This window comes from Hemicordylus capensis, chromosome 2 (assembly GCF_027244095.1).
Source record: "Hemicordylus capensis ecotype Gifberg chromosome 2, rHemCap1.1.pri, whole genome shotgun sequence".
Classification (NCBI taxonomy): domain Eukaryota; kingdom Metazoa; phylum Chordata; class Lepidosauria; order Squamata; family Cordylidae; genus Hemicordylus; species Hemicordylus capensis.
Genome location: NC_069658.1, coordinates 293808438 through 293825964, shown reverse-complemented (window position 1 = coordinate 293825964; position 17527 = coordinate 293808438). Strand labels below are relative to the sequence as shown.

The 17527-nt window shown below is 44.6% G+C and overlaps 1 protein-coding gene across 5 annotated transcripts in view; it reads left to right on the top strand.

The window, feature by feature from the left end:
* RAD18 (RAD18 E3 ubiquitin protein ligase) overlaps positions 1-17527 on the top strand; it is a 204717-nt gene that overhangs the window by 45883 nt on the left and 141307 nt on the right. For all 5 annotated transcript variants that reach the window (XM_053299454.1, XM_053299451.1, XM_053299453.1 and 2 more), the window contains exons 7-8: positions 3215-3399; positions 15058-15134. In XM_053299454.1, the coding sequence (XP_053155429.1) occupies positions 3215-3399; positions 15058-15134 (262 nt within the window). The remainder of the gene's footprint in view (positions 1-3214; positions 3400-15057; positions 15135-17527) is intronic.

Here is a 17527-nt window from a genome sequence, read left to right as displayed (position 1 = left end):
AAGTTAAACTTGAGTGTCTAACTGTTGTGGGAAAATCCTCTGGAACCTTGCCCTCCTGCTTAATTCAGCCCTTTATGATCATCCTTCCATCAAATTGACAGAGAATGGGGTGTCTAACCGAACCAAAGAGGATTAGACAAGGTTCCCACAATAAAGCTCATTGCCTGAAGGAGATATTCCCTTTTTTACAAGTCAACACAACGAGGATGTATGCTCAAATTAGCTTTTATTTCTGATCATGAAGGCAGAGTACAAGCCAGAAGTCTGACAGCACTGCACATTCAGGGTATGTAGTTGCCAGTTTATATAGGTTAAAAGCAAGTCAATGCAAAAGCAAAAGGCAAAAGAAATGCAAGGTGACAATAAGGGAGGCAAAAAGAGAGTTTGAGGAACATTTAGCCAAAAGTATCAAGGGGAATAACAAAAACTTCTTTAAGTACATCAGAAGCATGAAACCTGCCAGGGAGGCAGTTAGACCATTAGACAATGAGGGAGCGAAAGGGATTATTAAGGAGGATATGGCGGTTGCAGAGAAGCTGAATGAGTTCTTTGCGTCTGTCTTCACGGCAGAGCATATACCTGTTCCTGAACCAGGCTTTTTAGGAATGGAGGCTAGAGAGCTGAGTCAGATAGAAGTGACAAGGGATGATGTTCTAAACTGTCTGGAAAAACTGAAAGCTAACAAATCACCAGGGCTGGATGGCATCCATCCAAGAGTCCTCAAAGAACTCAAATGTGAAATTGCCAACCTCCTTGCTAAAATATTTAACTTATCCCTGAAATCAGGCTCTGTAGCAGAGGACTGGAGAGTAGCAAATGTAACACTGAATTTCAAAAAGGGATCCAGAGGTGATACGGGAAACTACAGGCCAGTTAGCCTAACGTCCGTTCCAGGCAAATTGATGGAAAGCATCCTCAAGGATAAAATTGTAAAGCACCTAGAACAGGGCTTCTCAAAATTGGGTCCCCAGATGTTGTTGGACTACAACTCCCACTGCCACAGTGGCCACTGTGGCTGGGAATGATGGGATCTGTAGTCCAACAACATCTGGGGGCCTAGGTTTGAGAAACCCTGACCTAGAAGAACAGGCCCTGCTGGGAGTGAGCCAGCATGGCTTCCACAAAGGTAAATCTTGCCTCACCAACCTTTTGGACTTCTTTGAGATTGTCAACGAGTGTGTGGATCAAGGTGATCCAGTTGACATAGTCTACCTGGACTTCCAAAAAGCTTTTGACAAAGTTCCTCATCAAAGACTCCTGAGGAAACTTAGAGGTCATGGGATAAGGGGACAAGTACATGTGTGGATTGCTAACTGGTTGAAAGACAGGAAACAGAGGGTAGGTATAAATGGAGAGTTTTCACAGTGGAGGAAAGTAAGAAGTGGGGTCCTCCAGGGATCTGTACTGGGACTGCTGCATTTTAATTTATTCATAAATGATCTAGAAGGAGGGGTAAGCAGCGATGTGGCCAAATTTGCAGATGATACCAAACTCTTCCGGGTAGTGAAATCCAAAACGGATTGTGAGCAGCTCCAAAAGGATCTCTCCAAACTGGGGGAGTGGGCGACATAATGGCAAATGCGGTTCAATGTTAGCAAGTGTAAAGTGATACACATTGGGACGAAAAACCCCAACTTCAAGTATATGCTGATGGGATCCAAGCTGTCGATGACGAACCAGGAAAGGGATCTTGGGGTTGTGGTGGACAGCTCGTTGAAAGTGTCGACTCAATCTGCGGCAGCTGTGAAAAAGGCAAATTCAATGCTAGGGATCATTAGAAAGGGGATTGAAAATAAAACAGCTAACATTATAATGCCCTTATACAAAACTATGGTGCGACCACACTTGAAGTACTGCGTACAATTCTGGTCACCACATCTTAAAAAGGACATTTTTGAACTTGAGAAGGTACAGAAGAGGGCAACCAAGATGATCAGGGGCCTAGAGCACCTTTCTTATGAGGCAAGACTACAACACCTGGGGCTTTTTAGCTTAGAAAAAAGACGACTGCAGGGAGACATGATAGAGGTCTATAAAATCATGCATGGTGTGGAGAAAGTGGAGAGAGAGAGATTCTTTTCCCTCTCACACAACACTAGAACCAGGGGTCACTCCATGAACTTGATTGCCAGGAGGTCTAGGACCAACAAACGGAAGTACTTTTTCACACAACGCGTGATCCACTTGTGGAACTCTCTGCCACAGGATGTGGTGACAGCCAACAACCTGGATGACTTTAAGAGGGGTTTGGATGACTTCATGGAGGAGAGGTCTATCACTGGCTACTAGTTGGAGGGTTGTGGGCCACCTCCAGCCTCAAAGGCAGGGTGCCTCTGAGTACCAGTTGCTGGGGAATAATGGCAGGAGAGAGGGCACACCCTCAACTCCTGTCTGTGGCTTCCAGTGGCATCTGGTGGGCCACTGTGCGAAACAGGATGCTGGACTAGATGGGCCTTGGGCCTGATCCAGCAGGGCTGTTCTTATGTTCTTAAGTCAGTAAATCCATTGAAATACGTCATTTGTGGTTAAACATGTGCCAATTAGAGCCTTAGACATGAGTTCCTGTCTGGTCTTTCTGCTAACCCTACTCCTTATCAGCATTTCCGGGTACCAGCTATTTTTCTTTCTGCTGAGTGGGGGATTTGTCTCGTGACCCTGGTCTCATATGTTATCTCCTGTCAGGCTCTGGTATTTTTACCTCTTGACCGATGGGCCTCACATCCTTGACTCGAACAATTTCATTCTGGCCTACTGGCCTTACATTCTGTTTAGGATACTGAACCAAACTTCTATACACTTATTTGTGGGCCTGGATTAAACATTTCTTTATCATAACTGCCCCTTCCTGATGTTGTGGACAGGAGTGATACAGTTGGTTGGAAGAGCCGAAAGGTGGAGACCAGACTTTCAAGTTAATGAAGGGCCGATCAGATTGTCACAGACAAAGACATGCAGCTACTTGTATAAATTGATGAGGAAAAATTTAGGAATGTTTTCTACTGCTGTTTTCTCCCTGCCACACATCCACCAAAAAAATCTTGTTTCATTTTGTTTTGGAGCCTACTTGAGCTTTTAGTGTAATGCATACCAGTATATTTTATCTTGAACTCTTTCTGGATTAAACATACTGGAGAAAAACCATGTTCAAATGTTCTATGGGGAATGCTTTTGTGACTTATTATATCCCCCCCTCCTGTTTTTGTAATTCTTTCAGCTCTGGACACAAAAGAAAGTTCCTGCCTAAAGTGGTGTACAACTTACTTTCTGAGCGTGATCTGAGGAAAAGACTGAAGGAACATGGACTATCAACCCAGGGGACAAAGCAGAAACTCATTAAAAGACACCAAGAGTTTGTGCATATGTATAATTCACAGTGTGATTCTTTAAATCCCAAATCAGGTAGGAAGGAGAATTTGAGCTTATGGTTTATTCAAACTGCTTACAGTTTCATAGAGTATTTTATTTAATAGATTTGTATCCCACTTTTGAGACTATAAGTAGTCTCAAAGTGGTTCCCAAAGGTTTGCACATACCCCCCCCCCCACACAAGATCCTTTTCCTGGCAGCCCCTCCCTCGATTTTAAATGATAGTAGTTACATGAGACTGAACTCTTTTGTTAACTTGCCTATAATTATTTCATTTTGGACTGTTTATCTTATCTTTGGTCATCTTATATGAGTTGGCTGCCATGTTGGAGGCAATCTGAAATTGCATTTGTAGCAGTTGCTCTCTGAAAGCAAGCAGTTCTATCAGTGGCTTGCCGCATAGATCATTCTCTTCTATGTGGTTTCTTTCCATTGGAAAACCCCTTCAGACAAATTCACAGGGCTGTTCAGATGAGTCATGTGGTGGTGGCTAATTTATGTAGCTACCTTACACAAATGGTGTGTTGATTTTGAGTAGCTGTCGTATGAATGCACCTTCCAGTACCCTCCTTGAGGTAGCCATGTAGCATGAAGCTGGCTGTAGTGATTTAAATGCTGCGGCTATCTTTATTTGCTCTTTGGAGGCCTGGAAAAAACAGATGTGGCTATCCCACTCCATTGCATCATTTTATTTATTTATTTATTAACATATTTTTATACCGCCCAAAACTCACGTGTCTGGGCAGTTTACAACAAAATTTTTAGCTAGGGGTGCTGTAAGTTCTTCTGTGTTAGTCATGTGTTTCTTCTTTACAGTCTCAATATTTCAATGTACATATAAACATGACAGATATTATATAGATTCTGACATAGCTATTGAACAGAACATTTTGAAAATGTATAGATATCCTAAAGTGAGCTTAATAAAATTACTTGACTCAGGGCTACCCAATATTTCTCCCATTATAAGCTGGAAGCAGAAAGGTCCTTCCTGCTGACGGTCAGTATCACTTCTAGAGTTATAATGGAAAAACATGCCTGAAGGGCACAAGTATTTGTCTATAACAAAAAAAGGGAAGACAGCCTGATAGTTTACTTCTTAAAGCATTTCTTTGCTTCTTATCTTTCCTTTAGTCATAGGCAACAAAAGAAATGTCTCCTTTGAGTGTTCTGATTTGACTTTTACACATTTAGCAAGAACTGAAAAATGTAATAGTGGCTGGTCTTTGCAGGAAATTCTTCACATGGTGTTATTAAGGTGATCTCTCTACGTGTGTATGTGTGGGTGTAGGTTGTTTTTTAAAAGGATATGTTCATAGGAGTAGAGATTAATACATCTCTAAGAAATGCTGCTGTTGTCTGAGACACCGGATGTTGGCCTCTGTGTGTGTGTGTGTTGGGTTTAGTTATTTTAGATGTTTTGACTGTTAAATACTTGGTTTCTTGATGCATATTTCTTATCCTCATAAGCCACCTTGAGAGCTTGTCATGGCCTGAAGTGCAGGTTAAAATAAAAAATAGAATAATAATCTTGAGGGCTAGAATTTTATTTATTTATTTATTTATTTATTTAGTGCAGGTTAAATTAAAAAATAGAATAATAATCATGAGGGCTAGAATTTATTTATTTATTTATTTACTTACTTACTTACTTACTGCCCTTCCAAAATGGCTCAAGGCGGCTTAACTGTAATTAGATTGTACATTTTGTAGAAATATGCTGTATGCAACTGTGATAGTCATGCAACATTTCTAGGGTACTCTGGTATTGAAAGATATCTGTGATGCTTTAGAACATGGCTGCTCAATTTCAGCCCTCCAGGTTTTTTTGGACTATAACCCCAGCCACAGTGGCCAATAGTCAGGGATTATGGGAGTTGAAGGCCAACGTTGAGCAGCTCTGGTTTAGAATTAGTGTTCTCAAATGCAGTCATCCACACATTTTTGACTGATTTACTAGCCAGCCACTATTTGTTGTCACTCCTGATTATTATTGTCGCCCCTCGCACACATACAGAGAACTTGCAGGGAAAGGGAGGATGTGTTCTTTGCCTCATACTGGACATTTTCAGCAAGGTGGCAATAGAGTTTCTGCCTTTTGCAAAAGCCCAGGGGGAAGGGAAAGAAAAGAGCCTAACCTTTCCATACGCAAAGTTCTCTGTGAACCTCAAACAACTCAGGGGAGGGTGGGATGTGAAGGAGACCACCCTTACTGTGGGAATATTGCAGAACACACCTGCATCTCAGACTCCTAAAGTCATGGGTAACTGTGCCATAAGAACAACCCTGCTGGATCAGGCCCAAGATCTATCTAGTCCAGCATCCTGATTCACACAGTGTCCCGCCAGATGCCTCCGAGAAGCCCACAGGCAGGGAGTGAGGGCTTGTCCTCTCTCTTGCTGTTGCTCCCCTGCAACATTCTGTTCCCACTTCCAGTATTCTGGAGTTTTCACTAATAGACCTCAGCTCAATTAACAATAGACTGTAGAGGGCACCTGAGCACGTGCAGAAAACCTTTCCTATTTCACTGAATAGCCATAACCAGTTTGTAGTAAAGTGCTCTGCAGTAGACTGCATACAAAAGCTGTTCTGAGCAGTTTCATTATCAGCTGTCATCAGTAATAGCTGAGTAATCACCCAAGTGTTTCCAGATATCTCTTCTCAACTAGCAAAGAGAAATGCTAAGTTAGTGTTGATACGTCAACACTAACTCATCAACATAGCATGTAGGGAGCAGAGCTGGTCTTGTGGTAAAGGTAAAGTGTGCCGTCAAGTCGATTTCGATTCTTGGCACCCACAGAGCCCTGTGGTTTTCTTTTGGTAGAATACAGATCCATTGCCTCCTCTTGCACAGGATGAGATGATGCCTTTCAGCATCTTCCTATATCGCTGCTGCCCAATATAGGTGTTTCCTATAGTCTGGGAAACATACCAGTGGGGATTTGAACCGACAACCTTCTGCTTGTTAGTCAAGCATTTCCCCGCTGCACTACTTAAGGTCTTATGGTAGGAAGCATGAATTTGCTAAGCAGGGTCCCTGGTTGCATTTTAATGGGAGACTGCATGTGAGTACTGTAACATATTACCCCTAGGGGATGTGGCCACTCTGGGAATAGCACCTACATGCTTGCATGCAGAAGGTTTCAAGTTCCCTCCCTGGCATCTCCAAGATAGGGCTGAGAGAGACTCCTGTCTGAAACCTTGGAGAACATACTGCCTGTCTGTGTAGACAATACAGAGCTAGATAGATCAATGGTCTGACTTGGTATAAGGCAGCTGCCTATGTTGCAGCTGAATGAAACCTGGAAATTTGGGCACACTAAGCAATCTAGGCAACTTGCTTAAAATCTGTGCACTACCCTGAAATCTGGGGGAGATGGCAACCTTACTTCAGGCAAAATAACAAAGTGATTATTTTATTGATTATGTTAAAATACCCCCCTTCACATTTTCAAATTGAGCTTTCTTCCTCTGTCCTACAGTTAAAGAAGGAGAACTGTAGGACAGAGGAAGGAAGCTCAATATCTCCCCTTTTCTCAACTCTGTCTCTTCATTCAAAAGTTCCACTAACTTAGCAAAAAAGAAAAATTTCTTTCTGTGTTTAGGATGAATGCTAAAATGGCAGGAAGGAGGAACTGAAGTGCCAAGAAAACAATAAGTTTCTATCCTATCAGTTTAAAAATACCCCACCCAGAGGCCTTGTTGCTTAACAGCCTGTAAGTGGGCAAGCCTCTACTTAAACATCAGGACTAGCGGTCCTAGGCGCTGCCTACCAATTTATCTTGCTACTCCTCCCTTCTTTTTTCAGATGGCTCACCAGGAAATATAATTTTTCCAAATATAGCTGGAGCAGCGAGGAACATAACCAATTCCCAAAAGAAACTTCTGATTAGTTTTATTTTAGTACTGAACTGGTTTCCACTTCTTGTGTTTAAGGGTTGTCATAGCTATGCCAGAGCAAGAGGAGGAGGGGGGAGTTCACTGGGGTCATTCATTCATTCATTCAATTTCTCTACTGCCCTTCCAAAAATGGCTCAGGGTGATTTACACAGAGAAATAATAAATAAATGAGATGGATCCCTGTCCCCAAAGGGCTCACAATCTGAAAAGAAACATAAGGTAGACACCAGCAACAGTCACTGGAGGTACTGTGCCGGGGATGGATAGGGCCAGTTGCTCTCCTGCTGCTAAATAAAAGAGAATCACCACGTTAAAAGGTGCCTCTTCGTCAAGTTAGCAGGGGTTAATCTTTGACTGTAATGGATTCACAGTGGGCTGCCACCATCCACTTTATTTTAATGTGTGACAAACCACTCTCTCCATAGAAGATTCCTTGGGGATAAAGTGGCAAAACCCTCCCTAGAAGCAGGCCTCCAGAGCTAGGTGGCCAGATTTGGCTTTTAAAAAGCCATATACTGGCTTATGGCCCATTTGACCCACGAGTATACCCCTTAGGTTCTGGCAACTCTGCTCCAGAGATGTGTGACTAAGGCAGACCCAAAATGAAGAGTAGCAAACTTCACAAACAAGGTTTTTTTAGATTAAAAGAAAAGAGTATGCAATAAGAACAATTGTTTCTTCATAAAGTAGATTGTAAGAGAGAGAAGTTTTCATTAACCAGGAAACTCAGATTCAAGCAATATAACAGAGGAAAATAACTTCCCTCACGTGTCCAACTGAACTGGTCCCTATCCTATTACTCACAGTCGAGTCAGGGGCCTTCCTGCTGTCTCAAGCTAAGCCTCCCATTTCCCCAGCAGTTTCTCAGCCAACTGCTTCCTTGAGGCACTCCTGGGACAGAACAAACAAACAGGACAAAGATTTCTCTTCTGCTGGTGGCTGTGAGTGTAGTTCCTGCCCAGTCTTCTGGATTGGTTCTGTTTTGATTTTCCCAGGCCTTGTCTCTTATTGTCTCAATCTTAACTCAACCGCCCTGAGCCATTTTTGGAAGGGCGGTATAGAAACCAAATAAATAAATAAATAGGCAAGGCTCACCCTCCCAGCACTTGCTCAAAGTGAGGCCTAGTTCTCCCTCAAATCCTTTCCATCATTATACTCCTCCCCACCCCACCCCGCTTAAAATGAGACCCAAGGAGTGAAGGGTGTTCACAACCTGCATTGAGTTAAGAGGATTAGAATAGGTACACTATGCTATGGTTTTAATTTTAAATAGCCCAGTCTTGACTAACTGTTCCACACCACCACAATGCTTTAGGGCAACAGTAAAACATACCCTCAAGAAGCCAAGTGTTTTACATTGGTTAAGCAGTAAACCATGTGCCTTTTAGCCCCAGGTATACAGCAGTTGTATTGTCTCTTAGTGCTCATCCTCAAAAGGCTCTCTGGACAGTGCGTCTGCAAGAATTTTAATTTTTCCTTGAATGTATTCCATCTCAAAATCAAATTCTTGAAGCATCAAGCTCCAGCGCACAAATGTCGTCTGATTGCGTTGGGCTTCTTGCAGCCATTGGAGCGCAGCATGGCCTGTGCATAGTTTGAACCTCTGCCCCCGTAAGTGATGATGTAGCTTCTCCAGGTCATAGATAATGACATGGAGCACCCTGGTTGTCAGCACCCTCAACTATCCCTTCTTGCACAGGAGAATTGAATACTGTAGTTGGCTGGCACATGTAGTAAAGGACATAACACCTCCTGTGTTAACAGCTGGGCTCTCTGAACATTTCTGGTGTTTTCTAATAGAAATTTCAGTTAACAGACGGCATGATTTTTATGGCAAGAATATTAATGTAAAACTTAGAATATAGTCCCCCCTTTGCATTACTGTAAGGATTGTATTATTCTTTTCTTTACTGTAAGAATTTCTTCCTGCCTGATTACTGTCAGGATTTCATCTTGCACTTGAGTACTAAGTACAACTTTTGGTGTGGAAATAGACACTGAGTCTGTTCACATGTGTGGAAAACTGGGCTAAGGAAGCCCAGTCCAGTTTTGCATGCGCATGTGTACCGCCGGGATAGGGCCTGATCCTAGCGGCACCACGACAGCAAACCTGCCTATGGTGCCTCCCTCTAAAATGAGTTTAAGAGAGCAAGTGCTCCCTTAATCTTTCTCTCTGGTCCTTTGTCAGCTGCAGCTTGCAGACTGCCGCACTCTCAGGGAGGGGAGGGGGGGATCCCAGTAATGCACTGCATACTCATGTGTTGCATTATTGGAGTTCGGAGGGGGGGAGGACAACATGGGGTAATGCATCCTGGCACCTCGACTCTCAGAGCTACCGGCAGGAGCTGGTGCTCGTCTGGGTGAGTGATCTGCCAGCTCAAGGAAAGGAAACTGCTCATCTGTGGGGAGGTAAGTGCTTCAGGGCTTCCTCTCTACTAACCCTATTGCCTTTTCTCACTGGTTGTGAGAAAGGGCTCACTGCTGCCTGACAAATGAGGTGTTGGTCTTCGACAACTTGGGTTGCAGATTCTTTGGACTCCAGAGCCTTCAACTACAGACCTTGCAGTCTCCTAATCAAGCAACTGTCCTTGGTAGTAATTCTGACTCGTTGACTATTTCAACAAATATTTTTATTCTCTGGCCTTTCCCATCCTCTATGGTTATGTCCCAGATCTCCTTGCCATAAGAATGGTTTACTTTGCAGTGGCATGGATCTGCTCCTGTCTTGCCCATTCTAGCCTGAACTGTTCCTGTCTCCATTTCCCCTAGTCTTTTGGACTGTATTTCTGCCCTGTGAGGCTGCCTGATTCAGTTCCCAAAGAACTGGGATCTAAGCTGCCCTTGAAGTTTGGCTACTGGCTCCACTGTGTGCTTGGCTTCTCAAATCTGATCCTGTAGCCATTTACCATGGCACCAAGGCCAAATGCTTGACAAATTGCAGGCGAGTGTTGGGCTGACTGAATGGCTGCCTTCAAGCCATTTGTTCTCAATCCTTGTTTTCCCATCTGAGAGCAGAATTAGTAATAAAGAAAAAAAGAATCACGCATTTGATGTGAGAATGAAGAGGATAAAAATGGAATGTTGAACCCTGGAAAGTGCTTTATAAGGGATGATGTAAAGGAAATGTAAGAATGGACTTGTTAGAACAGATCAAAGATCTGCTAGTCAAGCATTTTGTCTGCAAAAGTGGATGGCAAACTGAATGTTTAAAGGTGCAGCCTTTCTTGCCACCTCAGAATCTTGACTGGTGATTACAGCAACATGGAGCAGCTAGGGATTTGCCAGAGGGTCTTTAAAGAAAAAAGGCTATAGGGAGCTGCCTTATACATAGTCATAACTTTGGTTATTTAGTATACCGTCTTGTCTGTTTTGACTGGCTTGACTCTTCAGAACTCTAGGAAGAGGTCCCCCCCGCCCGCTCTGCTACCTAGACTCCTTTTTAACTGCTAGAACCTGAACTTGGGACTAGGGGTTGTGAGTGGACTGAGGTTTGTTGTCTGGTCCAAATTTGGACCGTACCGTGGTTCTGCAAGCTGGTTTGGCCCAACTATGAACTGGACTGGTAGTTTGAGGGCCGGTGAGAGCGGCGTGGGGTGATGGTGAGCGGTACCTTTAAGTAAGCAAGCAGGTCCTCAGCAGTGTGACCGCTGCTGCAGGCAGTTTCCTGGTATGGCAGCACTCCCCCCACAGTTGCCCATGCATTGAGGCCAGGTGAGTGCCGGAGCCACATGACTACGTTTGGGCTGCTGGGTGAGTGCCACTGCACCAGGGAGCTTCCTGGAACGGTGGTCATGCTGGAAGGATCTACGTGCTTACCTTTTAAAGGTGCTGCTTGCTGCTGCCCTCAATGGCCCTCAAACTGCTGGACCGGTTTGTTGGGCCGAACTGGACCGAACCAGTTCATGGAACCGTGGTTCAGTCCAAATTCGGACCAGACCACGAACCTTGGTCTGCATACACCCTACCTGGGACCTAATTCATGCAAATAGTGGCCTCATTCAACAAGCAATTGAATAAGCCACAGCCCCTCCCTGGTAATGGTCCACACTAGCTGGAAGATCCTAAAACAGGTGTCCTTAACCTGGGGCCCATGAATCTCCTAGTGGTCTGTGGGAGAGGTCCAGGTGGCCCATGGAAAATCCTTGCAGCACTGAATTGAATTTGCTTCTTCATGAGCCGAAATAAAGTTCTTGAAAATAACTATATTAAGTACTTATTTTTTTCTTTATTTTTATTGGAGCCTTTTGAAAATAGATTATATAAATGGGGTGGGGGTCCGTGGGTAATAATTGAGGGTCTAGGACAGGGCTGCTCAACTTCGCCCTCCTGCAGATGTTGGCCTACAACTTCCATAATCCCTGCCTATTGGCCACTGTGGCTGGGGATTGTGGGAGTTGTAGTCCAAAAACAGCTGGGGGGCCTCAGTTGAGCAGGCCTGGTCTAGGGGGTCTGTAGGTGCAAAAGACAAATTAAGAGCTCCTGTCCTAAATGGCTAAAAGCTACTATTGGAGGAGGATTAAAGCTTTCCCCCCTTCTCTTTTGGAAAAGCAAGTTTATATATTAATATTATAAGGAAGGGACATTTTTGAATTACTTGTTTGAGCTTCAAGACCATTACAAGATGCAATCAGAGGCGCTCTAACTCCTGGACCTTGGGGACCCGGCCCAGGGCCTTGAGTGGATGTAGAGGCCTCCTCTTGCCAAAGGTGGTGTCTGGACTGCTCCGCCACGAGGCCCCCCCATCATGAGGCCACCCCACATTTTGGGGGGCCCTGCTGCCACCCTGTGCCCACACCCCACCCCACCCCACAAAAAGTTACTTTTCCCGAGTCTCGCAGTTTGCAAGGACCGCAGTGCCAAACAGGCAGGCCCAGCGGCCGCTTCGGCAACTGCTATGGAGCGGGGGGGAGGCCTCCTTGGCTCAGCCCCCCCCCCCCCGCCCAAGCACACTGGCAGCTAAAGGAAAGTAACTTTTTGTGGAGCGGTGCAGCGGGCGCAGGCTGGCAGCAGGAAGCCCCCCCCCATGTAGGGTGGCCTCATAGTGGGGGGGCCCTCATGGCAGGGCAGTCCAGACTCCACTTTTGGCTAGGTGCGCCCCGATTGCAATACTTACAATATATATGTTCAAAGTTGGGAACCGACATTTTCTGTTGGTATGTAGGTGACCTTTTAAACCAAGACTACTTGTGCATCCAGCAGAGATAATCTCTGTAGCTGGTTTTGATGGTACAAGGTGGATATAGAATTCTGAATATGTTGTAAAGTCGGTGCTCTTATTATTTTGATTCACTATTTACCCTTTTTTCTTTGAGTGATAGCTGCAATATCCTTGTATTTTTCTAGTTCTGTATCCCAGATACCACTTTTGAAATGTAATTGCTTTCAGATGCATATGCTTGCAAACTTTTGACAAATCCACCCATTAGATAGAATCCAAGTGAGCAATAATATTGCCATTTATGTTAGAGCCAACTGAGTTTTTGATGCTTGTCGGTTCAATCAGGTTGAGTTTTTCTTCAGATCTGGAGATGTTCTCTGTGTGTTTAGTCTTGACTGCACTGGGATTTATTCATTGGCTTTTAAGTTATGAAACATATTCTTTACAAGGTACCAGATCCTTGGTGGACTTAAAGTTTGGGTTGCATTTTTCCATGAGAAAAATCCATAAGCTCTGAAATAACTGGTTCTGTCTTGGGCATTTTGTCACTGTAGGGCATACTTAAAACAAATACACTCTCTACAGAATATAATATAATCAGTTGAGGATGCCAGAAAAGTCTTGCCCTATAAAAACATTGTAAAATACCCTGCTTCCACCTTCTTGTTGGAAAAAGAGAGCCATGTAAATATAATTCTCAGTAGTGCTCACAGGCAGGAAATCTATCAAAAACACTGTCATCATTCATGTTTTTCATTTTTATGATTATTTATTCTCTGTATTGCAGTTCAGTGTGCAAAATCATTCTCATTTTTGGTTTATCTCTTAGCAACTGAAAAGCAGACCAGCTTTATTTCCATTTCACAGAAAGGAGACGAAATAAAAAATGATAGCTCAAAGTTGCCATTTAGTTGTGTGGGATGAGGATTGCAAGGCAAAGACTTGAAGCTGGGTCTTAGGCTCAAATCCCACATGCTGACTTTCCCCAGCAACTTTTTATTCAGTGCTAAGAACAATTTATAACACAAGGGAATAATGGCAAATATCAACGGAAGAAACTTGAATGATTGCTCACATATGCTGTTCAGTACATGTTTTTTATATGTAGCTGTATTAACCACATATGAATTTTTCATATGTAGATTTTTCACATGTAGCTGTATTAGCTATTAAGAAATACTGATGCCTTGTTCTCATTGTGGGGATAAACCCATGTCTGGCCTGTGCCATTTCAAATCACAGTCTAACAGGAGGCATTGGCTGAGAGTTACTGTACACATTCAGTAGCCCTGCATATGTGTCCATTGCTGCACTTAACCACTTCAGACTGCAGGTGAGGCATTGTATATTTGGATACTCCACATCTTTCTTTTAAGAACATAAGAAAAGCCTTGCTGGAACAGGCCCAAGGCCCATCTAGTCCAGCATCCTGTTTCACACAGTGACCCACCAGCTGCCTCTGAGGAGCCCACAGGCAAGAGGTGAGAGCATGCCCTCTCTCCTGCTGTTGTTCCCCTGCAACTGGTATTGAGAGGCACCGTGCTTCTGAGGCTAGTGCCCACAGGCACCAGACTAGTCGCCAGTGATAGACCTGTCCTCATTTTAAATGAGCTCTTTGTGTTTTCAAAGCTAGGTTTTCAGGGAGAAGGTATTTGACTAGACTTATCTCTGTTGGGCTAGTTTTCAGTGTTCAAGAAAGTTGTTTCTTTTCACAGGAGGGAACACCAAACATTTGAGATCCACCTGCAGTCTGAAGTAGTGCAGTTGATAATATTATGTAAAACTGCTGTTGTATGGCTTTTGCTTCTTAGGCTCACTGGTGTGGTCTTTCTCCTAATTCCCCAGTGGAGCATGCAGAAAGCAAGAGGTGTTGAGCAGCAGGTGGGTTGCTGTTTGAACAATTATTGCAGGAGTAGACCTATTCCCGCAGCCATCCACAAGGGCCCCTGCCTTTCCTTTCTATTTCCTTTTCACTTACCCTTTTCTGTCTCTCTGGGATGTCCTTACCAGATGGCTACTGCTGCTGTTCCAAAAATTACTTGACGTTGAAAGCTACCAGCAATTTGATATGCTCAGAAGAAATTTTAGAGTTCATTCAGAATGAGCTAATAGTTCAAGACAGGAGAAATCTTTCCTACTTCTGAGCTCTTCCTGGCAGCTAGCATGTGGTTACTGATCTCCTTTCTCCCCTCACCAGTTTCCACTGATTCAGTCTTTCCTCTGCTATTCAGCTTTTGCTTTAACCAAGCAGATGAAATATACTGGCTTTCCTAGGAACATAGGAAGCTGCCTTATACCAAGTCAGACCATTGGTCCATCTAGCTCAGTATTGTCTACACAGACTGGCAGCGGCATCACCAAGGTTACAGGCAGGAGTCTCCCTCAGCCCTATCTTGGAGATGCCAGGGAGGGAACTTGGAACCTTCGGCATGCAAACATTCCCTCCCTACCCATGCCATTGTTAAGAGCTTTGTTATAGTTCAAAACATATTTTTACATGACACTAGTGTGTTTCAACTATTATATCCCAATAGAAAAGACTGAATATGCTTTTAGAAGCATTTTAAACTTGGAAGTAGTAAGGACCTCTGTGGTGCAGGGCTGCTTCATATGGTGTCTGTTTATTCCAACAGTTGCTGAAATAGTAAAAGAGCTGGAAAACAATGAGAAGATTCGAGCACAGCTAGACTCCAGTAAGCCTGAAGAAGATGTAAGTTGATACATTCTGATTTAGACCTAGTTTTAAAAAATTGCCCCCTTTAATAAAGGGATATTTTATTATCTTGGTATTCTTTTTTCCATATGGTAGTGTTGAGTTTGATAATATGCATACCTTCAGAGTTAACTTTAATTCTAGTCAGGCTGCCAGGTTAAGGGTGAGAACACTACCTTCCTTGAATGGTAGTGTATCCCCGTCTCTTGTAGCCCCAAGTTGCACCTCTTTGCTGCTGCTGTCTGTGTGTCTGGATTGCATTGAATTTTATTTTTTTGCACCTGTGTCCTGCAGTGAATGCAGACAGCATGGTGTGGATCACCAGGGCGGAGCTCAAAGTGGTCCTATACCATGTTGCGATTGGTCCAGGGCCGTTTGGTGGTGGTGGTACTGGGGCTGCTGGTTCATTCTGTGGGCCACCCTTGGTAATGGGCTGAAAGGAAGCACCTGAAATTCTGGCTCCTACTGAGTTTCAGATGGGGGTGTGGGGGATGTCACACTACCAATGGGGATTGGGGAGGAGGGTGGAGAGAGCGATCTGTCTGGGCTAGCAGCTGATGACACCACCTCCTCTGCTCCCACAGAAAACGCTTTAAAAAAAGAGGTGGGGGGAGGGTCCTCCTCTGTCAGGGAAGAACTTCTTTCTGTGGGAGCAGAGGAGGAGGTGTCATCGGCTGCTAGCCCAGCCAGAGTGCTCTCTCCATCCTCCTCCCCAATCCCCATTGGTAATGTGACATCGTCCCGCCCCCATCTGAGACTGAGGAGAAGCAGGAATTATTTGCGTTTCCAGTACCTTCTCAGTCCATTACCGAGGGTGGAGGTGGTGGCCCGCAGAATGAACCAGCAGCCCCAGTACCACAACCACCAAACTGTCCTGGACCAATAGCAACATGGTATGGTACTTTGAGGTCCACCCTGGTGATCCACACCATGCTGTCTGCATTCACTGTAGGACACAGGTCAAGAGGGGTAAGGTTCCCAAGAGCCTTGGGATGATGGGGATGCTACAGGACCTGCAACATAATCACCTGATGTTCCTTGCTCCTGCTGGCAACAATAAGCCTGGTTTGTCTTCAGTTAGAGACAAGGCACCTACTACTGCTCCCAAGCAGGGGAAGTTGCATACATGGTAGTCAGTGGGCAAGCAGTCTGGTCGCCCAGAGCCTCATCTCATCACCTGGGCCATTGGGGAGATGATTGCTTTGGACGACCAGCCATTTCATGTGGTGGAGAATGCTGCCTCATGCCTGCTGCTCCAACTGCTTGCTCCCAACTACAACATCCCCTCTCACACTACCTTCAGCAGGCAGATAGTGCCCTCCCCTGTACCGGTTGTGCAGGAAAGCTGAGTTGGGGCTGCTGCGTGCAGCAGCACCTGACACTAGCATGCACTTCACTGTGGATCTGTGGACCAGCATGCTGCTTTCCTGACCCTCATAGTGCACTGGTAGGGGCAGAAGAGCAAAGGGACAAATGCTGGTGGTGGCGTGTCAAGCTCCTCCCATGCAGCAAAGCACAGGTGGACTATGCTTCATGTAGAGGTGCTGGACACTAATCACACCGCAGGTGAGCTGTTGGTGCCCATCAATCACTAGTTGGGGGAATGACTGTTGGGGCAATGCCGCCAGTATAATGAAGGCAGCTGAGAAGGCTCAATTGGTCTCCATCTGCTATGTGGTGCACACATAACCTGGTTGTGTGGGATGCCCTTGACCCTTCTAGGGCTGCAGGCGGTAGGTGTGGTCCTGCTGCCGCTAAGGCCGCTCTTGTGGAGTGGTGCCGCAAGATAGCAGCTTACTTCTGCTATCAGAAGTAAAGGGGAACGAAAGGGGTAGGTGTGTTCTCAGGGAGAGGCAGCTTGAGCTGGGCCTACCTGAACACCTGATATCTTAGGATGTTCCAGCCTAGTAAAACTTCACTTTTCACATGAGTGAGTGACTCATGGTCACCCCCACCCACTGCAACTGTTATGTATATGACATACCTGAGGGGAAGAGGTGTGTGCCAGTCGAGAATGTATATTTTATCACAGTGAGGCTTCTCACCCAACGAAGTGGACGCCTATGGTCCTAGTCTAAGCTAGGCCAAGGATTGTCCAGACAAGTAAAAAATGAAGAGGATCTCTTTTCTCCCCTAATAGCTCTTTTATTGCAAAATGAAAAAGCAGCATCAAAACTCCATCATTGACATCAAGTCAAGGCACATACTTCATTTCAGTTGAAAAAAACAGTAGCAAATGCAGTAAGCAAAAGAAAATACAAAAACAAGCTCCAAAATACAAAGAATTCTCTCTCTGTCTCTCAGAGGATCTTACTAAAGGAACAGCTAGAGGAGCTGATATTTCCGTCCCAGATATCTCCAGGCCACATCAGTATTCACTCAGATCTTTC